At 34.9% G+C, this 26,838-nt stretch overlaps 5 protein-coding genes across 6 annotated transcripts; 3 read left to right on the top strand and 2 right to left on the bottom strand.

Moving 5' to 3' along the window:
• The first annotated feature begins 182 nt into the window (after positions 1-182).
• Positions 183-2,297, top strand: LOC137812971 (small ribosomal subunit protein uS5w-like). The gene is made up of 2 exons (XM_068615234.1): positions 183-970; positions 1,917-2,297. Exons 1-2 carry the CDS (start codon positions 311-313, stop codon positions 2,073-2,075), a joined length of 819 nt encoding a protein of 272 aa, XP_068471335.1. The 5' UTR covers positions 183-310; the 3' UTR covers positions 2,076-2,297.
• A 2,329-nt stretch (positions 2,298-4,626) lies between these two features.
• Positions 4,627-9,582, top strand: LOC137812960 (microtubule-associated protein 70-2-like). Its single transcript, XM_068615221.1, has 11 exons — positions 4,627-5,485; positions 5,583-5,668; positions 6,213-6,278; positions 6,365-6,535; positions 6,659-6,829; positions 6,922-7,077; positions 7,179-7,325; positions 7,455-7,526; positions 7,613-8,143; positions 8,243-8,436; positions 9,061-9,582. The coding sequence occupies exons 1-11, from the start codon at positions 5,269-5,271 to the stop codon at positions 9,098-9,100; spliced, it is 1,851 nt and encodes a 616-aa protein (XP_068471322.1). The 5' UTR covers positions 4,627-5,268; the 3' UTR covers positions 9,101-9,582.
• A 478-nt stretch (positions 9,583-10,060) lies between these two features.
• Positions 10,061-11,908, bottom strand: LOC137812961 (transcription termination factor MTERF4, chloroplastic). Its single transcript, XM_068615222.1, has one exon. It carries the CDS (start codon positions 11,822-11,824, stop codon positions 10,337-10,339), a length of 1,488 nt encoding a protein of 495 aa, XP_068471323.1. The 5' UTR covers positions 11,825-11,908; the 3' UTR covers positions 10,061-10,336.
• Positions 11,909-13,478: 1,570 nt separating this feature from the next.
• LOC137812963 (phragmoplastin DRP1C) lies at positions 13,479-21,472 on the top strand. 2 transcript variants are annotated; one of them, XM_068615224.1, is made up of 16 exons: positions 13,479-13,920; positions 14,008-14,071; positions 14,557-14,664; positions 14,959-15,060; positions 15,760-15,810; positions 15,917-15,978; positions 16,716-16,806; positions 16,944-17,008; positions 17,153-17,347; positions 17,473-17,592; positions 17,677-17,747; positions 17,883-18,108; positions 18,746-18,796; positions 19,154-19,403; positions 19,893-20,032; positions 21,084-21,472. In XM_068615224.1, exons 1-16 carry the CDS (start codon positions 13,789-13,791, stop codon positions 21,207-21,209), a joined length of 1,854 nt encoding a protein of 617 aa, XP_068471325.1. In that variant the 5' UTR covers positions 13,479-13,788; the 3' UTR covers positions 21,210-21,472. The 2 variants fall into 2 exon arrangements, with proteins under 2 accessions (XP_068471325.1, XP_068471326.1); XM_068615225.1 differs by lacking the exon at positions 21,084-21,472 and adding an exon at positions 20,900-20,957 and having other exon boundaries at positions 13,548-13,920.
• A 940-nt stretch (positions 21,473-22,412) lies between these two features.
• LOC137812962 (adagio protein 3) lies at positions 22,413-25,997 on the bottom strand. The gene is made up of 2 exons (XM_068615223.1): positions 25,560-25,997; positions 22,413-24,160 (listed from the first exon to the last, which is right to left on the bottom strand). Exons 1-2 carry the CDS (start codon positions 25,838-25,840, stop codon positions 22,570-22,572), a joined length of 1,872 nt encoding a protein of 623 aa, XP_068471324.1. The 5' UTR covers positions 25,841-25,997; the 3' UTR covers positions 22,413-22,569.
• Positions 25,998-26,838: the final 841 nt, after the last annotated feature.

The raw sequence follows: 26,838 nt of genomic DNA on the forward strand, positions 1-26,838 counted from the left end.
GCCAATACTAACTTGAGAATTTTAAAAATTGTGGGGGTGCAGGAAGAAAAACATAGGGATGCATTCAGGAAGAAACACTCCCAACAAAAAGAATGGACCACGAGCCCAGAAATTGTTGGGCCAGCCCATCTCCCAAACCCGGAAACCACAGAAAGCAAAACGAAAACCCTACTCTGACTCTTACATTACATACATAGATATATAGCAACACCGAACCAGAAACCCTACTGAAACAACCTTCTCCAATTTCTCACAAGCGCAGTTACCCCCTCGCTCCTTTCCCTGTCCTCTCTCCTACACCGCAAACAACATGGCCGAACGTGGAGGCGGAGACCGTGGCGGCTTCGGTCGCGGTTTCGGCGGTCGAGGCCGCGGAGACAGGGGACGCGGAGGACGCCGCAGGGCCTCTGGGCGCCGCGACGAGGAGGAGAAGTGGGTCCCTGTAACGAAACTTGGACGCCTCGTGAAGGATGGTAAAATCCGGAGCCTGGAGCAGATCTACCTGCACTCACTCCCAATCAAGGAGCACCAAATCATCGACACCCTCGTTGGGCCCACTCTCAAAGACGAGGTCATGAAGATCATGCCTGTCCAGAAACAGACTCGTGCCGGTCAGCGCACGCGTTTCAAGGCATTCGTCGTCGTCGGCGACAGCAATGGCCACGTCGGTCTCGGCGTCAAGTGCAGCAAGGAAGTCGCCACTGCCATTCGCGGCGCAATTATACTGGCCAAGCTCTCTGTTATTCCCGTTAGGAGAGGGTACTGGGGGAACAAGATTGGAAAGCCCCACACCGTTCCCTGCAAGGTCACCGGAAAGTGTGGTTCCGTCACCGTTCGCATGGTCCCTGCCCCTCGTGGGTCCGGTATTGTCGCTGCTAGGGTTCCGAAAAAGGTGTTGCAGTTCGCCGGAATTGATGATGTTTTCACCTCCTCCAGAGGTTCAACCAAAACCCTCGGAAATTTCGTCAAGGTTAACCCTTTTCCTTATAATATTTTTGTATATTTGATAATGTTTGTCAAGGATGATTTATGATAGTTTTAAATTAGTGTGAAGAATCTCTGAAAATGAGTTATCTCGAGTGTTGATTTTTGTTTTCATTAGTTTTGTTGTTTTTTAGTCTAATAATGTTAGGATTTTATTCGCACAATTGATGTTGTTTTCATTTTACCAACAATTTATCTCATCATCCACCCTAAAACCCTTGCCATGTTCACTGCATTTTTATGGTTTCATTATTGCAACAATAGATACTGTTTTTTTGTAACTTGATGATTGCATCGTTTGTGCTTTCTTAATTGTATTGGTTGTCATGGTTTTTTGTTTATTGTATTAACTCTTATAATTGTGCACAATTTTACATTGCCTTCAGTCACATGGAAGTGCTATTACATTACTATTACATGGCCTAATGCTTAATTCTGGTTGTCTGATTTACATCTATAAATTCCCTTACGAAGAAATATAAGTTCTGGTTAAACTTAGTCAATCTCTTTTAATCAACTTAATGAGTAATTTTAGGTAAATGATATAAGAGGAGTAATGGAAATAAATTTCTTTTTTATTTTATGTTTAGTTTATCAGAAAGCTAATTTTTATAATATTTTTAACAAGATTCTTCATAGGTGGCTATGTTAACTTCTGCTGAGGCTAAATCTAACCAAGGAGAGAACTTTTATTAATTTTACCTTTTTTCCCATACTCATCTCTGGATGGTTACTATATGTTTATCGAAGTCGGGTAGCATTTATTGCTTATTACATCTATCCCCACTCAATGTAGTAACACCACTTTCAATTTTTTAAATCATTTGTATGCATTTGAAACACTAAATAACTGATAAGAAAACATAAATGGTCCCTGAGTTCTTAGTTATTTATGTTCATTGGTGTTTATAATGTCTCTTGTGTTTTTACAGGCCACTTTTGATTGTCTGCTTAAAACCTACGGGTTTCTAACACCTGAATTCTGGAAGGAGACTCGCTTCTCTAAATCTCCATTCCAAGAGTACACAGATTTATTGGCAAAGCCAACAGGAAAGGCCCTCATCCTTGAAGAGGAAAGAGTCGAGGCTTGAGGCTTTTTCTAGCAGTTTTGAATGTTGATGAGTATTTTAAGCATATGCTAGGACCCAGTAATTATATGTTTTGCAGGTTTTGTTATTTCCTTTATTATCGAGTTTAATGATTTTTACCTAGTTTCAAATGCCCAAATCTTCATGGATTAATTAAATTTTCACGCTGTCGTAACTTAATGACAGGTTTCATAATTTAAAGAAAAGAAAATGTGTTTCGTTTTAGTTCCCATATGATTTGATTAAACACAACTTTGAAATTAATACTATTTCTTAGTTGTATTTGGTTGTCATTTTTAACGCCTTATAAACATGTTTGCTTACACCCATGTGATGGGGTGCTATTGTTAATCTGGAAGAACTTATTAATGTATTTTAATTCAATACTCAGTGTCCTACACTACCAATCAAATGTATACACGCTGCTGTGTATTATAATTGTAATTTGTTAGCTGTCTGGTTATTGAAGTTGATTGAACAATAGTGTCCCTAGTTAAGAATTAAACTGGTTGCATAGTTATGTTTTGAGGTAAGTTGTCACATTAGGGACATGAAATATTGGAAATAAACTTGTTTTAGACCCTACAATGGATACTGACCTCACCTCACAGGACAATGAAGCTTGCGAATTGATAACGGTGCGAGTCACCGCTTTAGGTTGTTGTTGAAGCGAAACTACTATGCTCTCACTACCATCCAAGTTGTGGCCTTGGCCCCATTGTATTTGAGGTGCCACTGTCAAACATGGTGGGAAGGACCCTCCATGTGAACAAGTCTGGGAGCAGACACACACCTTGTGTATGAAAAGTGGTTTAAGAGACAACCTCAACACTCCCAAATCTCTCACTAATAACAATTTTCAAGATTTTGCTGACCATGGTAATGATACACAATTCCAATCATTTATACAATAACTTTATAACTCCTAATAATATTATTTTAAAATATTTTTTATATAATTTAATTACAATTTTTTTCTTTACTATATATATTTATTTTTAAATTCATCAAATTGAATACAACTTCAAAAATTATCAACGGTTGAATACAAGTCGACAAACTATCATTTTTCTAATAGTGTATTGTGAACCAATATTTTAAATCAGAATTTATATTAATATGATCCAAACACACCAAGATATATATATCTTTAAAGTGTTTTAATTTTTTTGAAATGGAATGACCTTTCTTATACTTTTTTTTCTTTATTTTTTAATTATAATAGAAATTTATATAATATATTTAAGTTCTTAAAAAATTAATGTATTTTTTTAAATATTATATTATATTAGAATCGTGTTAAATTTTTCATAATTAAAAAAATTGAATATTTTATTATTGGACCACCTGCGGAGTTTTTGAACTCTCTGGATCATCACATGAATAAACTATCAATTGTTTCTTTGAACTATTATTTTCTTAAACAAATTCAAAGATCAACAATTGTACAAGTATTTGTTAAAATATTTGACACCACCATGTTATATATTCTCTTAACTACTACAAATATTAATATTTTCATTTAGTTCTCAGATGTTGGGAAAATACCATACTTAAATAATTAGTAGATATTCATTACACAGTACTAAATTAATATATATGTGTGTACTGTTTAATATTTTAAGAACTATTTAGATAAATGTATTACTGTAAAATATATTTCAGAAAAATAATACTCGAGAAACTAAATTTACAGTTTACTCTAAAAAAATAATTTTTCCAACATTTGCAAAAGAGTGTAAATATAACTCAAGTTACAAGTTTTTAGCAACAAAATGCCAATCCCCAGTTTTAAGTAAAACATACTTTTAAAAAGAAATAATGTTCCCAGTTTGTAGTTCGTACAATGAAGGGAGAGAAAGAAATGAAATTGAAATGTTATAAATAATAGAAAATAAACAGAGTACAACCATTGTTATAAATGATTATATATTTATGTATTATATATATACCCGTCCATCCGTAAAAGTTTCAGTTTGATCAGAATCGATTGACACGATCAAGTTTGTTATGTCTGATTGAAGATTAACAAAGGTAAACAATGATTAAACATTAAAAAATATACTCTTAATTATAATTCAAAATCCTAACCTGATCCAATAACAAATAATATATGATAATCATATAAATAGTAAAAAATATTGAGAATAAGGTATGTTATCATATTCATACCTCATTAATTGCATCGAACATTAAATCTTACTTGATCGTCAGAGTATCTTTTACTAATACTATCCGAATTTGGAGTTTACAAAAACGAGAAACATAAGAGTGAAAAGAAGAGTTATGAGACTATTTCAAGAAGAGAGACGAGAGATAGATCGACAGAAAAGAAAGAGAGTAGTTATATTAATTCTAACCTTATTCGAAAACCATATATATCTCATGTCTCAAAAGGTTTAATTAACCGTATTGTAAACAAAATGTAACATTTTGTTATTTATACGGAATTTAGAAGTTTTGTATTCTTTCTGGTATTTTGAAAACTAGGACAATTTTCTGGTATTGGTAACATTTGCGAGTTTATGTACTTTGGAATATTTTTGTGAACATTATCTTATCTTCCTCTAACGCATGCTATTTTGAATGATTCTCTAGCTCAAGTACAAGTTCTACCATTAGCATAAAGAAAATGTATTATACTTTCATGGTTTTTATTACTGCAATGATAGTTAATGTTAATGAACAGAAGACGTTTCTGGGTCCCATCGGCTATCGTACGCATAGGAGGAAACAGAAGACGGTTTAACTCGGAATGCATGGAGTGCGCATTACGCTACGTTTATTAGAGAGATTAACAGAAGATAAGATTAAGACGATGAGAAAGTGTTTACTGTGTTTCCCTGTCACTCACTCAGTATTGTTCTGCTTAACAATAACCGCCAGCTATACACTAACTCATTACTCAGATTTATTTAATTTCACTATCACTCTCACTGCAACACACACACAGAGAAGAAGAATTAAAAAAAAGGAAAAAGAAAAAAAGTGGAAAAGAAAACCCAGATTTAAAATCACAATCTAGAGAGAGAAACAAGCACAGAGTATGAAACGATCTATCTCCCAGATTCTCTCTCTATAACAACCGTCTCCTTCTCAGACCTGCATTTTCTCTGCGACTCCAGCTCTTCGTCTAGGGATCCGCGGAGCTGCGACCACGTGGATGTGACTGCTTGCGCCGTCGGTTAGATCGGCCATGGCGGAGGTTTCCGGCGAGGCTGGAGTGGAGGAGACTGTGGCCACGCCGGTCGCGCCGTTGGCGGTGTCCGGATCGTTCAAGGAGGGGAAAGGCTCGTCGCGGAGGCGCGCGCCTTCGATGAGGCAGAGCCTCGACGCGGACGAGTTCATGAACCTGTTGCACGGTTCGGATCCGGTGAAGGTGGAGCTCAATCGGTTGGAGAATGAAGTTAGAGGTGCGAAAATGCGACTCGATCTGGCCAGTTTTTTACCTGATTTTTGCTTCGCGTTGTTGACTAATGGTGACTCGCTTGTGTTGCGCCGTGTTTGCAGATAAGGACAGAGAATTGTCGGAAGCGCAGGCGGAGATCAAAGCCTTGAGGTTCTCCGAACGGCTCAGAGAAAAGGCCGTTGAAGTGGTCACTTTCTAATTTTTGCTTCGTTGTGTTATTAAAGTTAAATTCAATCGATTACAAGTTTCTGAAATGATCATTGCTATTACTGTAAGAAATTAGAACTTAAGAATGTGGAAACTTCATTACTAAATTCTTTATTTTTTTTTTGCTTTTGCACTGGACAATGCTTCTTTGCTCACTGATTTTATTAACTACCAACGAAATAATTTTTTTTTTTATGAAGTACTCTGTATATGTCCGTGTTTGTTTCTTGGTGAATGGTGGTATTGATTCGAGTCTGCTTTCGGTGTTTATCGAGTGTATGTTTTTTGTTCAGTAGTCACTATGCTAGTTTTTCTGTGTCATGTATTTATGCAGGCAATTATGGTTTGGCTGATTTAGGGAGTGGGACTACTTTGTCCGTTTTGTACTTTAACGTGGTGCTGTAATTATTTCAACTATATGTATTGTTGTACTTTTTCGTGTTGCTGCTATTTCTTAATTTCATCACTTTGCGTCAACTTGAAATGTAACTTTGTTTTCTGTTTTTTTTTTCATTGTACTGTAGCTTAATGAAGAGTTGTCAAAGGTTGAGGGGAAGCTGAAGTTAACAGAATCTCTTCTAGAAAGCAAAGTATTACTTGAACCCTCTATCAACCTTAGTGAGGTCTAAATTTTTGAGGTTACATTATGTGTTTACTAAACTGATATTTCTTGCAGAATCTTGAAATAAAGAAAATCAACGATGACAAGAAGGCATCAATGGCAGCTCAATTTGCTGCTGAAGCCACTCTTCGGAGGGTCCACGCTGCTCAGAAGGATGATGACATGCCTCCTATAGAAGCCATTCTTGCTCCTCTAGAAGCTGAACTTAAGCTTGCGCGGCAAGAGGTATTATTAAGTTTTTCTTCTACTTTGGATGTGATTCCCATGAGAAGAAACTGATGAAGGGGACTGAAACTGGCCTGTCAAAGGTGATTTATGTCATTATTTTCTTCAACTTGTTCCTTGCAGATTGCTAAACTTCAAGATGATAATAAAGCTTTAGATCGTCTTACCAAATCTAAAGAAGCAGCACTTCTTGAAGCTGAGAAGACTGTTCAGATTGCCTTGGCTAAGGCCTCCATGGTGGATGATCTCCAAAATAAAAATCAAGAGCTAATTAAACAGATCGAGATTTGTCAGGTATTTGCATTTTTGTACGGTGTTTCTTCTCCAATTATGCCATCCGTAATAATTTAATTTCTTACATTCGGTGTCATCATATCCTCTCCCAGGAAGAAAATAAAATTTTGGACAAAATGCATAGACTGAAGGTGGCAGAGGTTGAAAAGCTTACCCAAACCGTGAGGGAACTAGAAGAGGCTGTACTTGCGGGTGGTGCGGCTGCCAATGCTGTGAGAGATTATCAGCGGAAAGTTCAAGAAATGAATGTAATGAGTTAAATATATTAACTATACTATTCTAGTTTGTTTACTCGATCTTAACTTAAAGCATGCTAATTGCTGCATATGCTTATTTTGACACTATACAGGAAGAAAGAAAAACACTTGATCGGGAGTTAGCTCGTGCCAAGGTAACAGCAAACAGAGTAGCTGTAGTGGTTGCTAATGAATGGAAGGATGCTAATGACAAAGTGATGCCTGTAAAACAATGGCTTGAAGAACGACGATTCTTGCAGGTGAATGTTATTTCTGATTCCTTTTGATTTAAGCTTGTTTCTTTAAATGAAAGAGACCTAAAATCTTCCTGAATTTTGTTTCCCTTCAATGAGGTTTCAACTTTTTTTTACCAAACTACATTCTTATAGGGAGAGATGCAGCAACTTCGGGACAAGCTTGCTATAACTGAGCGCACTGCAAAGTCTGAAGCACAGTTAAAAGTAATAATCTGGTTTTACAGCCCCCATGTATTAGCTTAGGAGATTACTTCTGCCGTTACTCAAGGTAAACCTTTTACAATTTTCAGGAAAAATATCAATTAAGGCTTAAAGTGCTTCAGGAGAGTTTGAGAGAAACTTCTAACAGTATTAATCGCGGCACCTCAGAGGGAAGATGTATTAGCAATGGGCCTTCTCGGCGTCAATCCCTTGGTGGAGCTGATAACATATCTAAACTAACATCTAATGGGTTTCTGAAAAGATCACCATCCACTCAAGTTAGGTCTTCTGTATCTTCAAGCGCAGTTTTGAAGCATGCTAAAGGCACATCTAAATCATTTGATGGTGGTACAAGGTCATTAGAAAGGAGTAAAATTCTTCTAAATGGAAAACCTCCAAGTTATTCATTCAACCAGTCTTCTGAAGGAACCAAAGACAGGGAAGAAAATGATAATTGGAAAGGAAATTCAGATGATAAGCCAAATGACTTCCCAACAGTCGATACGGAGGACAGTGTTTCTGGTGTTTTGTATGATTTGCTGCAGAAAGAGGTCTTAAGCTTGAGGAAAGCTGGTCATGAGAAAGATCAAAGCCTAAAAGATAAAGATGATGCCATTGAAGTTAGTATTTATTTGTTTTTGGATACTAATATTAGATTTGTAGTTGATAATTATAATCTTAGCTAATAATAGTTTCATTTCAATGGTATTATTTGTCAGATGCTAGCAAAGAAAGTAGATACACTGACCAAAGCCATGGAAGTTGAGGCTAAGAAGATGAGAAGAGAAGTAGCATCCATGGAGAAGGAGGTAGCTGCAATGCGTGTGGAGAAAGAACAAGAGAGCAGAGCAAAGCGTTTTAGCAATGTAAAGGGCCCTGTGAACAGTGCTCAGCATCAGCTTGTTTCTGGAAGGTACCTTTTGTTTCCTTCTATTTTGATTTACCAGATTTTAGGTTACAGCATGTGCCTTTTATTTACAGTAACTGAATATCTCCTGAACTCCACGACCTAATAGATTATTTTGTTGTCTCCCTGGGCCCCTTGTTATGGTAGCTGAACAATGTCTAGGCATTTTGACAAATGCAATGCTTTGTGTTGAAAAACTTTACATCAATTTTCTGAAAAAGGAACAACATTGGTATTGATCATAACTTGTATCTCGTTGCATATGTGATACATCTTTTACATTGCCTTGGCATTATTTACTGAAATGATCTATAAGATTTTGTTTCAGGTCTTCAGTAAATACACTCCATTTTTAGAACATTTCTCTATATTATCCTCTTATTTGTGTGAGAATATTTTCCCTAAAATTACATTATATGTTTGCCTTGTTTTCATTTTTTAAACTACGTTAGTATGTAATAGTAAAAATCCACGTAGGTATAGGATTTATTTTGTTGATTTTTTGTCAACAATTCTTCAACTTGCAGAAACTCCTGAATTTGGTGATTAAATTTTCAAATTGTATCATATTTGACTTTATGCTTTCCCCACTACCTTGGGTAACTGACGGGGAATGTTACATTTGCACAGAAATGTGTCACGGGGAGGATTAACACGCAGCACCCAATGACAATGTCTCCTGAAGAGGCACTAAGGATTGAACAGCATCGTTCTTCTACCCTTCTCTGTTTATTTTTACTTTTGTCTTTTCCCCCCAATTGATTATAAATTGTAACGCATTCCGACGACCATTGTTTATGTTATTGGCCATGGATTGATGGTGAGAAGAGAGTTTGAGAATCGGTATGCGTCTGACATAGAGTCTTGTATTTCCTGCTTAGAGAGAGATCGGCTAAGAAGCCAGGCAAAGGAAGAAAATTAACTTGGAGCTAACCTTCAGCTTTTCTTTGAGTGGCTGTGTGGTTGTATAGGTAGCTTTATATCCCCCCTTTCTCCTTTTTGCAGTTGATATTTGTAATACGCAGATAGTGTGATTGTGCCCTCTCATCTCAGGTTTGTTAATATCTTTGTAATCAGATCAAGATCTAAGCTTATTTGGTTGTGTTATACATTCATAGTTTCAACTTGATTATAAGTTCATGTTTGTGTGAAGCACCAAGTGCTGTCTTTCATTTTCTCTCGTTAAATTTGGTAACCCCTCTTATCACCAACGATGAAGTACACCACACTCTTTTTATAATAACTAGATCTTCTATTTTGAAAATTCTTCTCTTCAGATCAAAATGTTATATTTTGGTTAAGTAATTGAAACGATATATTGAATACTTTTATCGAAATACATACAAAATAAGACATTCTCGAAATTTCGTTAAAAATAAATGAAATATATCATGAACAAAATAATCACTGATGTACAATTTTTATTGCCACTAACTAAAGTCGTTAAACTACACAAGTTTACTGAAATTGCATCACATAAACACAAATAGTAAATTTTTGAAAAAAGTTGTCCATTTCAATAATAACCACTTAAAATTACAATAATTTCGTAAAAAAATCCTTAAGTAGACAGTTCTCTATCGCTTTTAATGATCCACCATGTTTGCACAAATATCCTTAACAAATAAAGTAGTGTTCAATATTCTGCCTTTATGCCCCTATTAGTTTATCACTAGATAATGAAGGAAACAACCAACGTAATTTACATAGATATTCAGGGCAAAATATCAAGATTTCAGACTTCACTTCGCTTCCAAAGATTTTAGTGCAAACGAATGAATAGAAAACTTGATATGTCATCTATTCGCAATACAGATGCAAAAAAATAGCAATCAATCCTCCAATTGATGACAATTATACTTTGCAATGGTTTCACCACCCATAGCAAAAACAAAAAATTCTTGGGCTATAGGGAAACAGTTCGTCTGTATAATAGTTCATCATCATCACTCTCAGCTTCCTCATCTGACACTATATCATTCCCTGGTAGCTCCAATTTCCCTCCCATGCAGAATCTGGGACCTAAACTTTCAGTTTCAATGTAATGACCCTGCAACCTCTCTTCAAACCTCTGGTCACTACAATTCAGCATCCAATTCAACGAACACCTTATCCCCTTACTCTGGAGCCTCTGGTATCTGGGTTTGATCCTAGACTCCAAACTATAAGTAAAGTACTCAGGGAACTCCACAAGCTCTTTCAAGGGCCTCCCCATCTCACTCTTAAAGAAGTAAAAGCTGTTTTTCATCAGCTCAACTCTCAACGCCACCAACTGAGGACACTTGATCACCATTCTAGCCACATCCTCCACTGTTATAGTCCTTCCAAGGAGGAACTCAACGGGCTTCATAATCACATGCTGGTTGAGGCTAACTACCTGTGGCATGTTCTCCACCACTCGTGCAAACCCTTCAGGATCAACCTTAAGCTTCAAACTGAAAAAGTACTGCTGCGTGGACAACTTAGCCTTCAGAGGCAGCCCAAGAATCTGCGGATATTGAGCAATAACCGAAGCCAACCACTCCCTTCGAACACCAAAACTCATCAAACATTCCACATTTGGTTTCACAGTTTCCTCAAGATCATAGCCAAGAATATAAGCTCTCTTCTCCAACATCCTAGCCAAAACCTTCTTCGGCAGCCCTAAACCCACCAAGTAATCAATCATGGGCTTTATCACAGTCCCAACTCTCATCCCTAACAAATAAGGATACTGAGTAACCATTGGACCTATATCTCTAGGGTTCACACCAATACTAACAAGATAAGCCACTGAAGTGCTCATAGTACCCTCAAGCTTGAACCCAAGCAGTTCAGGGTACTTTTGCAACACATACCCAATATCATCTTTCTCCACATCAAGGCCCCTGAGGAACTTAACAACAGGAACAAGCTCAACAATGACACTAGCATGCAACACCTGCGGGTAATTCTTCACGAACTCCCCAAGCTTGGGCCTTGCAATCCCAATTTTTTCCAAGTACCCCAACACGGGGATCATGTTTTTTCTGACACTGCAACCTAAGATCAAAGGGTAATTGTTGATATCGTCGACGGTTAGACCTGATTTTTGGAGAAACTCGACACGCTCGCGCATGACGTCGACGGTGGAGGGAAGTTCGAGGTCGTGTAACTCGTCGGGGATGATTCCCAAACCCTTGAGGTAGTCGAAGATGATTACTCGCGAAACGAGCTTCTCCTTGCGACCTTGAATCACGCCCCATGTTACCGATGGCATCTCGTATTCGGGGAGTTTCGATGATTGGGTTCCGTAGTGAACCCTGAGGGTTTTGGGGGTTTTGGAAAAAGGGTTAAATGCATTGGCGTGGTGATGAATTAGGTCAGAAACTTTTAGGGTTGATAACAAATTCAGGAGCTTTCTTCTTGTCACCATTGATTCAGGTCTCAGGCTGTGTGGAACAGATGTGAAGCTCAAACAAACACTACAATGGTGGTCTCGTTGCGTTGCATTGCGTTTCAACAGTGGAGACCCGGATCGTAGAAAATGGGCTTGGAGGCCCGTTCTCTCTTGGGCCTCATCCAACTACAGTGGCCCTTTCGTTTACTTTTTAATTTCGTTTTGGCAAATTCTTTCTGGGCTAATTCTCCTGCACCCCAGATCAATTGTGATCTACACCCTACACCTGCACAGAAAGTGACTATTTTACCCAGAGGGATAATTAATCTTCAGTCTGCACCATACCAATTAAAACTTTCATTCTATCACCTTTCAAATTTTCTAAATTTACTCTCTATTCCTGATTTAAAAATCCGAAATTCGAAAAATAAAATTCAAAATTCTATATTAGAAAAATAAATTCAAAATATTAAAAATACATTTCGGATAAGAAAATCCAGAACACAAAATCTGAAAATACATTTAAGAAAAAAAAATTGAAATTAAAAAATATGTTTGGAAAATTCAGATCTGAAAATGTATTTAAGAAATTATTTTTATCCATACCCTCTTTTTATTTAAGTTGAGTTTTATGAATCATTTAAAATATTTTTATCATTTTGCAGAAACATTTTTATAATTTTAATAAAAAAATCAGGTAGAGGCCAGTATTGATATGGTGGAGGAGAAATTGCCTTTCGTTTCAGCTTTTTGTCTTAGTTGGATTGGAATAAGAAAATTAAGCTTTTCTTTAGTGGAATAAATGCATGTGATATAATGTACCAACATGTCTAAGTAACAAAAAAACAAAACATAATAGGTTTGCAAATCTTAAAAATATCTGTTAACTTCCACTTTTGTAGACGTTTTTAAGTTTAAGTACATTGGTAGGTGTATTATAATATAATATATTTAATTGTAGTTTATTATTGTACTTTTAATTAAATTTTAAGTGAAAATTATTCACAAACTCTAATATATATATATATATATATATATATATAGATAGTATGACTACAATATTATTAATTATTTTTTAAATAATCTATCATCTTAAATATATCTTTAAGCAATAAAATTAATGGGGAGTAAACTTTTACAAAACAAAGTAGGTAATTTTGTTATTTTAAGAAAACGCAGTTCCTTCTAAAAAAACAAGAAAAGGCTGTTTCTTTAAAAAAAAAACACAGTTAACAACTATGTCCTATAAACACGAACAGAACATAGATAAAGATTCATAATAAAAAAAAACATGAATTTATATATTATATAATTATATAAATTGATAATAAAAATTTATGTAAATTAATATATTTTAGTTTTTTTTAGAAAAATATGTTTTAAAATTAATTTAAAATAATTTGTTTATTATTTTTATAATATAATAAAAATTTATATAATAAATTTGAAATTTTAAAAAATTAATATATTTTTTCAAAAAAATTACGTTAAAACCGTATTAAATTTATCAAAAATCTAGCAAATATATTTTTAATGTCACACCTTATAAATATGTGTTTTCCAAATATTTTTCTATAAATGTCGACATAGATTTTTCTTACACAAACATGTTCAAAACTTTTATAAGTTAAAAATATATTAAAATTTTGATTTAAGTTATTTATTATTGGGAGGGTGTGAATGTCATGTCACAACAAGATTCAAAAAATGACTTTAGAACGAACTTCTTTTCCTTTACTTAACCCACCTAGGAACGTGTGAAGTGACCATTTGCCCCATCACATCCCACGAAATAAAGAACCGTTTGGTTGTTCTCCACTGTTTTTTTCTGCTTATGTTACTTTCCCGTTCGAATTTCCCATCTCTTTGGATGCACATTCTGCGTCCATCGAAGCGCGTTTCGTCGATCCAAAACCATAAACCCTTCTCTCCTTAGATCTCTTTCCCTTCCTTCTTCAATCTCTTCTCCGATTCGATCCGATCTATTTTCCGATTCCAAAATGGCCACCATGACCAGCTTGATCGGTCTCATCAATAAGATCCAACGAGCCTGCACCGTTTTGGGCGATTACGGCGGCGAGGGTTTATCGCTCTGGGAAGCTCTTCCCTCCGTCGCCGTCGTCGGTGGCCAGGTACTGTACACCTTCTCCGGTCACACTGCAATGCTTTCTAACTCTTTATTTCTTTCTGTTTTTCAAATTTGTTTTGTGGAATATCAGAGTTCGGGAAAATCGTCGGTGCTTGAAAGCGTGGTGGGAAGAGATTTTTTGCCTCGTGGATCTGGTAATTCTCACTCTCTTTCTTACGAGATCTCTCTGGCAATGATTTTCATTAAGCATTACTCCTAATATATATATATATATAGAGATTTTGGTTTACTGAAAATAGCTTCTCCTTTTGGCCCTGATCTTTTTATTTATCTATTTTTATTATTGTTATTATTGGTGCAAGAACACTTAAAGATAGTTACTAAAATAGAAAGAACAGTTATCTGAACAGTTTTCATAAAAAAAAGTTATTATCAAAATGTTGTGAGAATAAGGGTAAAATAGTATGAAAAATGTGCTCACCAAAGCCACTAACGAAAATGGGTATCCTTTAAATATTAGTACAGAGTATTATTATTATTATTATTGTTGTTACTATTTTCTTTTTTTACTACAAGACGTCGCTTATTATTTTGTTGATGGCCGTGGAGGATTGTTATAACTTATTTCCTTGCCTCTGAATGTTTTTTTTTTGACTTTTTTTGTTTTGTTTTCTTTAAGGTATTGTTACACGGAGACCGTTAGTGCTGCAACTTCACAAGACAGACAATGGGACACAGGAATATGCGGAGTTTCTTCACTTACCGAGAAAGAGATTCACTGACTTCGGTAAATGAAGTTTCTATCTAAATTTCCTGTTTCAGTTTATTATCTGTGTTAATAAAAGTGTAAATAGTTTTGATGGTAGTGTAGCTTTTAAATAAAAGTAGAGGTTGTGAGCTTGTGGGTGATAGATATGTGGTATTTATACATAGCAAGGGCCTGTTTGAGCTTGGGGATTTATTATGTTTGTTTGTGTCCATTGTTCAGTGTGTGGATAACAAATAACAGCTGCAGTTAGAGTTTAAACTATTGTAATGTCTCAATTAATTGGTTCTACAATGATCCTTTATGCCCTTGCAGCTGCTGTGAGGAAGGAAATTGCAGATGAAACAGATCGTATAACTGGGAAGACAAAGCAAATTTCTAACATTCCAATTCAGCTCAGCATTTATTCTCCTAATGGTTTGTACCTGTATTGTCCGTTGCTAGCATGACATGAATCTTAAAAGCAATTGATTGAGAACTTATAATGATGTGCTGTATCTCTCTATTACCATTTCCATCTTATTTCTCATTTGATTGTGGTGACTAATGATGGCTTATAATTTAAAGAATGGCTACATTTTGTGACATCGTTGAATGAATCTTCTCTTCCAAAACTAGGAGGATTTGGTCTTCTGAACTTGAATATTCTTGTCCTTTTCTGCTGGTGATTCTACAAATTAATTATCCAACCCATAGTTTCCATGATTGTTTTATAAGCTGAGTATCCCTTTAACCATGCACTTCGGCTTCAATTGATGCCTTATGACCGGTTAGGTTGTTTGATCTGAATTTACAAATTATGCGTTAAGTTTGTTCAAAACTTTATATTTCTTGAAATCATCATAATATTAATCTCAGAAAATGTAGATTGACTATAGTAATTTTGAGAATCATCGTTAACAGACAGTGATTGCTTTAAAGAGAAGATTCCTTGCCACATTTAATTTTGCTGCTTATATAATTTTGGAAATCATATTTATTTATTTCTTGGTTGAAGATCAATTGGCTTTCTCATTTAATCCTTACCAGCCGTGTTGAACAACAGGAATATGGAAGACATAGTTAATGCCCTCTTTCTCTATGACATAGTTATGTGGCATTTTTTTTTTTTTGCAGTTGTAAATTTAACCCTCATAGATCTTCCTGGGCTGACAAAGGTTGCAGTAGGTAAACCTCAGTATATTTCTCTGTATGTTATACAGTTTGAGTTGTATTCTGAGAGGCATCATTAGAACCTCAGACATATAACCGTGTTTTGCCTTCTTTTTTGAAGAGGGACAGCAGGAGAGTATTGTTCAAGATATCGAAAACATGGTTCGATCTTATGTTGAAAAGGTAAATTATACTTTTGTTATGAAGAGAAACATGAAGTATTCGGATGATTTTAATTTTTTATAAGACGAGCTTGATATAAAGAATTTATCTAAATCACTGTTATTTAAAGAAGAAATATGATGAATCACTCGTTGAACCCCTTCAAATCACACTGCTTTCAGGTAATCAACAATTTATCTTTAGATTAAATTAAATGCCATTATTATAATTATTTATCACAAAAAGTAAAAAAAAATATATAAATCGTACCATTAAAATAAATGACATCATTAAAATTAATAGTTTTGTTTAAAAAACATAAAATAAAACATATTTAAATATAATAATTCAATATAGTTAAATTGTTGATAGGCTTTTTATAAAGCGTTTACTTTTTTTTTTTATATATTTTAACTTTGAGTTTACGTGTTTTGTAGTTCTTTTTTCAGTGAGAAACAATAAAAACCCATTTTTTTTGTGAAAAAGTTGACTCTGCTTGTTTTTAAATTTCAAAACTCATTTAATTCCAATAATTTCTTTTATCTATTGTTACAAGAATATTCTGCTGATTGGCTTAGTTGTCATTGCTTGTAATCAGTCTACGTTCACTTTGAACCTTGCAATTTATATCTTTCGTTTTAAGCAAATTGAACTGCCTTTCTTGTGTACTTATGTCAAATTCATTGTCTACTCTTGTTCATATAAATTATCTTCGATGTTTCTTGTAAACAATCTAATTGAGCTCTTCAATTGTGAAGCCAAATTGCATTATCTTAGCTATCTCTCCCGCAAATCAAGATATTGCCACATCAGATGCCATAAAAATCGCAAGAGAAGTTGATCCTTCAGGTATGGCTGTTTATATTGGAAGCAATTCCAAGGGTAGATTTGGATTCATTCAATTTTCTTTTTTCTCATTCTTTCTTGGCCAGCTTTCATTTAGAAAAAAAAATAAAATAAAACTTCTCTTCATTGTACTTTTTCAGGTGAAAGAACGTTTGGTGTTGTTACCAAACTTGATCTTATGGATAAAGGAACTAATGCGGTTGATGTATGATTTCTTAACAGCTGCAACCATCTTCTGTTTTGTTCTTCAGTAACTTAAATTGATTTCCTTGCACTTAAATGAGATTAGAGTTTTTTGTTAGATTGTTATTTGCAAAATGACGGAAGGTTTTAAATGTGAAACATGAAGGTTCTTGAGGGAAGGCAATACAGACTGCAGCATCCATGGGTTGGAATTGTGAACCGTTCACAAGCTGATATTAATAAGAATGTTGACATGATTGCTGCTCGTAGGAAGGAACGTGAATATTTTGAGACAAGTCCTGAATATGGACATTTGGCACATAAAATGGGATCAGAATATCTTGCTAAGCTTTTATCTCAGGTATTATATTCTATGTATTTTGAGTAACATTTTGATAAATTACCGAACTTACTTTTATTCAATTGATTTTTTATTCTTCCAATGGCGAGTGATTTTTTTTCTTTCACTGGTTTTTATGATTACAGCATTTGGAGCAAGTTATCAGGCAGAAGATACCAAGTATCATTTCCTTAATAAATAAGACTATTGATGAGCTAAATGCCGAGCTGGACCGAATTGGCAGGCCAATTGCTGTGGATTCAGGGGTCAGAACCGAGATCTGAGCTGAATTCTTTAATTGACAATACTTTATTTCTGAGTGTTTTAAGCGGTGTTACTTGTTTACGTAGGCCCAACTATACACTATTTTAGAGATGTGTCGTGCATTTGACAAAGTTTTTAAAGAACACCTGGAGGGAGGGTAACTGCTGCTACTGAGCTCTAGAATTAGCTCCTAGTCTACTTTTGTTTCTTTCTATAACAAATGAATTTTATGCATCTCTTTTTCGTTTTTTTCATTTTCAACTGTTTGATTAGCCAACTAATTTCTTTTCAGCCGTGCTGGTGGGGACCGGATATATGGAGTTTTTGATCATCAATTACCAGCTGCTCTAAAAAAGCTCCCTTTCGATCGCCATCTTTCGCTGAAAAATGTCCAGAGAGTTGTCACTGAAGCTGATGGGTATCAGCCCCATCTGATTGCTCCCGAGCAGGGTTATAGAAGACTAATTGAAGGATCTATCGGCTATTTCAAAGGCCCAGCTGAAGCATCCGTGGATGCTGTAAACGTTTTTACTTTATTATATTCTGTTTTAGTCTGTCATCCTGTTCCTTGGTATGATGAAATTACCAGATATTAATATGAAATACATGCTTGTTTAGACATGAGATGTCCTCAACAACTACTGTATTGCTTTCTCTCTTTTTTTTCCAAATCACTTCTGAAGTGATCCATCTCAGTGTTGATCACAGCAGGAGGTAATTATGAAGAGGCAAAATCAAGTTAATGGAAATCCTGAGATCACGTGAATATATAGAAGCATGCTATTGTGAACGTCTTCATAGTTTTCCACTTTTCTTTCACGTCAACCCAAACCTGGAATGTTGTTAAACTGAAATTTCATGTGGATTTATTCTGTTTTGCTTTCTGAATCCCTTTGCTAATAAATAATTTTCCATGATAAAAACCTGACATATTTTATACCAAAAATCACATTTATAATTGTTTTTCTTATACTCATTGTTGTATACTGCATGATGGTTGTTTTTCGTTTACTTTTTGTCACTGAAATGAGATAAAAATAGTTACTCCACAAGAGGAACTGTTTTCCCCATTTACATTTGTTTTTTTATATTAAATGGTTCTATGTGATTTTGTTATTTCCATTTCTGAACTACATCCTTTCTTCTATTATACAGGTTCACTTTGTTTTAAAGGAACTTGTACGGAAATCAATTGCAGAAACTGAGGTAAAGCAGTGCACAAGTTGATGAAACTCTTTTCAGACATGTCATAATTTTAAAATTTTAAAATAAATAAGATGCAAGTTGGATGCGCCTGTTCTTATATCACACCTAATTCATGGGTCTGAGTTGGTTATTAGGATTCCTTTTTGGGTGTGAAAAAATTAGTTAATCTTTGAAGCCTAATAATGAAGGATATGAATAATTGCTAAATAACTGATGTAAGGTGCCGTTCCAGGGCCTGTTAATAGTTTTTCTATCATTAACTTTAGTATCTGAAGGGGTGAATTTGGATGGGGAAATATTACTGGGGAAGAGATTATTAAATTAAATCTTACAGTTGGCCTATTTATGACATGATAGGAACTAAAAAGATTTCCAACACTTGCAAATGATATAGCAACTGCTTCAAATGAATCTCTGGAAAAATTCCGAGAAGAAAGCAGGAAGACAGTTACACGGTTGGTTGATATGGAGTCTAGCTATCTAACAGTGGAGTTTTTCAGGAAGATTCATTTTGAACCAGAAAAGAATCCAACTGGACCACCAAATCCAAATCGGAATGGTCCCCCAAATATGGACAGTTACACTGACAATCACCTGCGCAAAATTGGTAACATAATTTTCCTCAAGCCTTTTTGTAACGTTTAAGTGTAATATTGTGATAATTAGTATATTGTTATTCTAGGACTACAAGACTGGTTAGATGGATAAGCTTATAGAAACCATGTCTTTTTTACTGAATTTAAGCAATATTTGGGAACTTCTTTGGTTAGCATATGTCGTTTTCAATTAAAAAGGCCATTTTTTTTCTCTAAAAGATCATTTTTTTTTTTCATAATCTCATTCACTCTAAATTATTGAAAATTGTGTCTGAAAAAGTTAGGGTTTTGGGGAAGATGTGTAAATCCCTTTTCTCTCATATCTTGTGTAAGTTTTTGTTCCTATAAAATAAAGAACCAGATTTGTTGAAATTCATTTAAATCCCCTTGACAGGAGGGCTTAAATTTAAATGGCATAAATCCACTTAATTTGGGTTTTGATTAGAGATTGTTTTTACAGTCATTATTCTGTGTATTATATATTATGCTCCCTGATACAGGATCAAATGTAAGTTCCTATATCAGTATGGTTTGCGATACACTGAAGAATACCATACCCAAGGCCGTGGTTCATTGTCAAGTTAGAGAGGCTAAGCGATCTTTGCTAAACCACTTTTACGTTCAAGTAGGGAGGAAGGAGGTATGATTTTATCTTCTGGTTAAATTATTCCCATCTTAGATTCAATTTTCTCGCATTCCTTAAATATATTATTTTTCATGGTGTGTGCAAGTTATAATTACAATGCCATGCCGCTTATTTCCATGGAAAACTTAATGAACCTTGTCCAAGTATAAGCTTACGAAATGAATTTTTTTTGTCAATATCATGAATTATACTGTTGCATTAAGTTTTTTGAAATTGTAAAAATATAGACGCGAGAAGATTATTGGCTTTGAATTTGGGGATGATCAAGATTGGGACAGTCTGTTAGTTAGGCTCCCTTTGTATTTTAATCAGGTTAAATTACCATGTTGGTCTTTAAAAAAAAATGAAAATCCGAAATTTGGGTCTAATCTTCAATTTTGTATGGTCAATTTTTGTATTGTTATGTTTTAATTAATTACATTATTCTTGATGGTTTGTTAAATGAATGTTAGGTTTATAGTTCAACTGAATGTAAATAAATAAATAAAGGTATGCAAAAGTGAGAATTAGTCAAGGTTGAAGGAATAAAATCATGGAAATAATAATAGGAGGATCAAAGTAGTAGGTCAAGAATAAAAAATGATTAAAATTGCAATTTAGCCATCATTAAATCATGTATAACACAGCTATGCAACTCTGTTGTAAAGGATATCTGTTGTTGCATATGCTATATGAGCAAGGTAACAAAGGTTTTAGGGAAAAAGGACAATAGAATGCTGGCTACTTCCCTTGTGATTTGTCAACGATTGTTTAAGCAAGATAGGTACAATATTAGGGACTTGTTTTATTTGTTTGTTACAACATGTATATTGCAATTTGATGAAAGCAACATTATAACTGATTAGAGGAGCTGTTATGCAGAAGGAATAATTAAGTGCTATGTTGGATGAAGATCCTTCCCTTATTTAAGCAAGATAGGCACAATATTAGGGGACTTGTTTTATTTGTTTGTTGGAACATGTATATTGATATTTGATGAAAGCAACATTTGTATTGCAATTTGTCGAAAGCAACATTGTAACTGATTACAGAAGCTGTTTTGCAGAAGGAAAAATTAAGTGCTATGTTGGATGAAGATCCTTCTCTTATGGAAAGGAGAAATCAAATAGCCAAAAGGCTTGAATTATACAAGCAAGCTAGGGATGATATTGACTCGGTGGCTTGGAAATAATGGGATCCCAGAGTTTGCAACAGATGTTGTGAGATTTGTTATAGATTTTGTAGTTCTTACTATTTTTTAATCAAGCACGAACACAAAAGTCCACGGTTATGGCAAGAAGTGGAATTCGTACTTGCGTATTATTCTTTTGACCCACAGACCACAGTGTATAAAGTTCTATGTTGTGATTTTATGTAACTTACGAGTTGTTAAAGATGTTTGGTTTTTACGACCATATAGATTATGTTAGAAGGACTTCTCCATTTTATTAGTCACTTAATTTTCATTCTTTTCTATATATTCCAATCATTACTTGAAATAGAAATTATTAATAGATATTTGCAACCATCTGTTCATGAATTTTGGTCCTAAAAAAAATAAGAAAATGGAAAAGAGTCGGAGAAAGTTATTAAAAGAGATCTTAGGTTAAATACTTTTTAATAAAATCATTCACATTTTCATTGGTGCTGTTGAATTATTTATTTCCACTCGACTTTATTATAAACCGTACATTTAATTATGGTTTAATTGAAAATTTTGAGTGAATTTTAGAAAAAAAAAAAATCAATAACGTGTAAAAGATAGAATCGGGTTCTCTGCAGTTGAAAATTTGACTGCGTGAATCACATTCTTTTTAAAAGAATCTTACACTCTAAACTATAAAATCATAATTTGAAAAATTACACACTTCGAATTTGAAACTGCACGTTGGCCCTGCAGTTTTTTTTCAACTCCAGATACTCCTAAACACATGAAAGTAATTTAATTTCTTAAAATTAGATAGCAAATGAAACTCATAATATGACTAGTTTACTTCTGTATACAACATCCAACATTAATAAATGGATAATCATAGTTATAATTTTAGTAGCATTGGTTAAGCATTTATCTACTCTTTTTTTATCCGTAGAAAGAACTAAGAAGGCTTATAATAACTCCAAAACCCCATTTAATTAAGGATTTATTAACTTTCAATCCTCATACTTATATTTCCTTCAATTTCTTCTTTTTTTCCTTCCTATATTATATTGGTTGTATGAGAGTTGATGTAAAGAAATAATAATAATAATAATAATAATAAAAGAATTAATTATTAACAAAACTATTGTAAAAGAAAAAGGAGGGATGGTACAAGAGGCAAGAACTCTGTGATGATGATGTACAGAAGTTTGTTTCCTAGTGTGATAGTTATAGAGGGTAGAGGAGCATATAATATAGTTCAAAGAACACTGGTAATACACACGTCATGTCATATAACAATCATATATATAATATAGTTGATATACAAAACCAAACTGCTAAACAAAACCCATTTTTGCAACCAAAATCTTGTGTTGAGATTGAGAGAGAAGAGGGTCTGGTTTTATGCCCTTCACAGACTTGCCAGGCACAACTCATGCAACTCATTCAGTATCCATTCCTCTCCAGTGTGTCCTCCCAACACCAGCACCCTAGTCCCTCCAACCACACAAGTGCTATGACCCCAAGCAAACTTAGGTGGTTGCCCTGGAACATTGAGGATCCTCCAAGATGGTTTCTCCTCAGAAGGGTCCAAGAGAAAGAGCTGAGATGGTGAGTGAAGACCAGCAATGGAACCTCCAAATATAATGATCCTCCCACAAGGCATGCTCACAGCAACATGGTCCAGCCTAGGAGGAGGAACAACACCACTTTGACTTGCTAATCCTGTGAATGCACTATACTCTAGTTGCCTCCACTGTGGTTCTTCATCTTCTAAGTCAATTGTGTAAGCCTCACCTGATCTTAGCCGCAAGTGTCCACTCTTGGCAAGTCCACCAAACATCAGAAGCTTTGTCCTCCCATAGACTGAGAGTGAGTGCCCCAACCGAGATGGTGGAGCCCATGATGTTGGAATTTCTCTCCATGTTGGATTATCTATTGTCAGATCCAGCAAATACGTGTCACTGAGAAGTACACCTGCATCTGTGCACCCACCTGAGACCACCAATTTTGACCCTTCAATTGTGCAAGAACTATGCCATGATCTAGGAAGTGGTGGTGTTCCACCACATACTTCCCTCCATGTTGGCTGTTGAGCATCCAAATCAAGCACAAAGACATCATTGAGCAGTCCTTGCCTCCCACAGCCACCAAAAATCACCAACCAAGAACCGTTTAAGCACGAGAGTGTGTGGCCCCACCTTCCTGGTGGGGATGATTTCACAATAACCCGGCGCCATTCTGGATTTTTCGCATCGAGATTTAGAACAAAAGTGTCATCCATAGGCTGCATGTCCACTCCTTCACCTCCAAACAACACCAGCCGGTTTCCTGCAGCACAAGCACTGAAATTGCAGCGTGAAGGCTCCACTGCGCCTCCAACTGTCATTTTTCTCCAACAAACAGCCTCAAGGGTGGTGAGTTCGCGAGTCAGACGACCCCATCCTAGCTTCTTGGTCATCAGCTCCAATGTGCCGGTCACTTCTTTGCCCCACGCATTTTGACATACCATCTTCCTGACATGCTCATTCTTCGTTAATTGACGTATTCTCCTACATACAGACCCAATGGATGCAACATCTCTTGGTGTCAAGCGTGACAAAATGTTGTGAGCCAATACTTCGTCGGAAAGCTGCAGAATGCCGCACATCTCTTGCTGCTGGCTGTACAAACACTGTCCACTCTTTGGAGAATATTCACCATTCTTGTCAAACTCTTGATTGCAAGTCTCTTTGAACACTGGATATGAGACTCGGTTCAGATCTATATTTGCCTCAGAAAAGAGTTGGATACCTATTACGTGTGTCACGGTCCCATCATCGTCATGAATTGGTGCAAGTCTTAATCTGTTCACCAAAGGTGTGCCATCCTTTCTGAAATTCAGAAGTTCACCTTGGAACTCCACACCTTCCTCAAGACATCTTCTGATCTCAGACACAACAACAGGATCCACCAAAGGGTGTCGCCTCTGAGCTCGAGGATCTCTATACTGTAAGAACCGACTGAAACAAAAGAAATTTCAAAGCAATTATTGAACATCAATTTAGAAACTATTTATCAATAATAGAAACTAATTTAGAAACCAATAATTTTTTTACTCTCTAAAATAGTATCTAATTTAGTCAATATAGCAACTAATTATTTTTAGTCTTTAAAATTAGTTTTTATTTAATAATTTTCTAGTAGTGATAACTCTAATCAGTATATAACAAAATCTTATCCCATTAGGGATTGCACGATGCCATTTGGTACATTAAAAACCAAAAGTTTCAAAACAAATTGTTTCTATTAGGGGATTGAGTAAGGAACTGCAAGAAGGATTTACAAGAAAACAAACTCTTAAGCTTAACTGGCTAGCTTCCCTACTGTTGACAACCTAAAAATAACATTTTAAATCAATATCCTCAATCAAAATCTTTCTCAAAGTTAGTTGAAGCACAGTCTCAAACTGATGATATTACATCATAATATTCTATGTACCCATTTTCTTAAGAATTAGATATTTTTCATGTCCTTAAATTTGATAAAGTGTTTTTGGTCATCCAAATTAAAAAGTTATTTCTTTAGTCCCACAACCCTCTTTTAGTCCTTACCAGGGGTCTAAGATGATCACAAAAAATAAATCTTAAGGACTAAATGTGGACTTTTTTCAAATTAGGGAGCCGAAAAAATCACTTCTAATTTGGGAACCAAAACTAAACCAGATTCAAATCAGAGACACCAAAAACTCTTAAAACAAAACAAGAAAGTTATCCCTCACTAACCGTTGATAATACACATTTTTCAAATTATTTTAACCACACATGCATGTCCTACTACATTTGTTTCGCTGAAAATTCATACCAGCAATAATATTATGACACTAACAAGAAAAACAGAAGTATCAGCCGATCGTAACTTTCATAAAGCATATTGTAAAAAGGCAAAAACAAGGGTTCCAAAAGGATGCACGAAAAAAGAGTAAAAAGAAGAAAAAAAAATACTCCAGCTTGAGAGATAATAAAAGCACAGAAACAAGAAGTTTAACGGAAGAGCTAATCACAGCCAATGAAAAATTGCTGAAAAAATGCGAAACAGAGGGAAAAACACTACTAATCCTACAAATCATACTTCACAATTCAGTGAAATGTAGTTTGCAGAAGTCACCAGATGTTTCTGAATTATGAATTTTGACACAGTGGAATCCCATCTCTTAACTAGATGGCACAATGGAACACAAAAAAAATCTCAGCTTAAGCATAGATCTGAAGGAACAGAACAATCTGAAAGACCCAGAAGAGGGGTTCTAGTTTGAGGAAGTTGAATTCAACCCAACCAAGTAAATTTCAGAGTGAAATGCACAAAAGAGCAAAACTTGTCGGAATTTGAACAAAAAAGAGAGAAATGGAAGAAAATTCTAACCAGTTGCGACCGAGGGCCTCGTCAGCACGATACCCAGTGGAGATTTCAAAAATCTTGTTGACATATATGACGGGAAAATCGGGTTCAAGAGCATCAGAGACAACAAAGGATGTTGGGGTTGTCGGATAGAAGAAAATCCCTGGCTTCAGAAGAAGCTCACTATCTTCCTCCTCAACAGCTTCAACACCATCATCATCTTCATCATTCCTCGTGCATTTCAACCTCTTCCCACAGGTCTGAACCTTCTCTTCATCTTCCGCTTTCTCTTTTGCCATAGCCATGTCTTCTTCTTCTTCTTCAACTGCAACAATGAAAAACAACAACAATCTCTCTTTCTTTTCTCTCTCTTGCTCTTCTGACAACGTTAAAGTTGGTGGAATTATGTGACGGAAATGCCCCCGTGAGAGGGAAGAATTACGAGTTTGTTATGAAGGAGATGTTATGGAAACGTTTCTTAAATAATGTATAGAAAATATTATCGACACTCTAGATATTTATTGGTAAGTTTCTAATTCATAATATTATTGAATTTTTGAAAATTATACCATGGTTATAACATAATTTTAAGATGAAAAAATGCATTATTTTTAAAAAAATTCAAATTTATTATATAAATTTTTAATTTTATTAAAAAAATATGAAATAAATTCTTTTGAATTATAAAAATAAAAATAAAAATTATTATTATATATATATTTATGTTCTCGTATTTTATGTTTTAAAAATTATATGTATTTTTTAGTGTCCATGTGTCAGTATTTGAGTGGTATATGAGAGGTGAAAGCAGTGGCAAATTGGTAGTTTAAGGAGAAGAGAAGGGTGAAAAGGAAGGAGAATGGAGTCAACGTGGGGAACACTGAGGTGGTGTGATATTTTAGTAGAAAATATCTATAAGTGAATTCCGACCACGTCATAGGAATGCAAGGAACAAGATATTTATTTCTGGGACTTGATTTTTCTCTTTCCTTTTCCACACAAATATCATCTCACTTTCTTTTTTCTTCTTTTTTTCCTTCACTTCTGTCACCTTTCTCTGCTATTTTTCTTTTTATTTCTCAATTTCTTAAAGCCAACTTTCAAATCACTAATGCATAAATCTTATAAAACACGTTTAGACTTCAGTTCAGATAATATCAAGATGTCAAATCTCTTGTTATTATTCATCTGTTCTTGTACTAAAATAATAGTTTCCAGGCGAGATTATGAGAAATTCAATAATGTTTCGATTTCAAGTCCGTTGAGCGTTATATTGGAGGTATTGTTTGTTTTAGAAGTAGAT

Source organism: Phaseolus vulgaris, chromosome 2 (genome assembly GCF_000499845.2).
Source record: "Phaseolus vulgaris cultivar G19833 chromosome 2, P. vulgaris v2.0, whole genome shotgun sequence".
NCBI classification, from domain to species: domain Eukaryota; kingdom Viridiplantae; phylum Streptophyta; class Magnoliopsida; order Fabales; family Fabaceae; genus Phaseolus; species Phaseolus vulgaris.

Bases quoted from the DNA above. Each gene is read 5' to 3' on its own strand.
- LOC137812961 (XM_068615222.1), bottom strand. From the start codon at position 11,824: ATGGTGACAAGAAGAAAGCTCCTGAATTTGTTATCAACCCTAAAAGTT.
- LOC137812960 (XM_068615221.1), top strand. From the start codon at position 5,269: ATGGCGGAGGTTTCCGGCGAGGCTGGAGTGGAGGAGACTGTGGCCACG. The intron at 6,279-6,364 runs GTATTACTTGAA...TATTTCTTGCAG, and splicing joins AATCTCTTCTAGAAAGCAAA to AATCTTGAAATAAAGAAAAT. The intron at 6,536-6,658 runs GTATTATTAAGT...TGTTCCTTGCAG, and splicing joins TTAAGCTTGCGCGGCAAGAG to ATTGCTAAACTTCAAGATGA.
- LOC137812962 (XM_068615223.1), bottom strand. From the start codon at position 25,840: ATGGCTATGGCAAAAGAGAAAGCGGAAGATGAAGAGAAGGTTCAGACC. The intron at 24,161-25,559 runs GTTAGAATTTTC...CTTTTGTTTCAG, and splicing joins GAGGCCCTCGGTCGCAACTG to TCGGTTCTTACAGTATAGAG.
- LOC137812971 (XM_068615234.1), top strand. From the start codon at position 311: ATGGCCGAACGTGGAGGCGGAGACCGTGGCGGCTTCGGTCGCGGTTTC. The intron at 971-1,916 runs GTTAACCCTTTT...GTGTTTTTACAG, and splicing joins CCCTCGGAAATTTCGTCAAG to GCCACTTTTGATTGTCTGCT.
- LOC137812963 (XM_068615224.1), top strand. From the start codon at position 13,789: ATGGCCACCATGACCAGCTTGATCGGTCTCATCAATAAGATCCAACGA. The intron at 13,921-14,007 runs GTACTGTACACC...GTGGAATATCAG, and splicing joins TCGCCGTCGTCGGTGGCCAG to AGTTCGGGAAAATCGTCGGT. The intron at 15,811-15,916 runs GTAAACCTCAGT...TCTTTTTTGAAG, and splicing joins GCTGACAAAGGTTGCAGTAG to AGGGACAGCAGGAGAGTATT.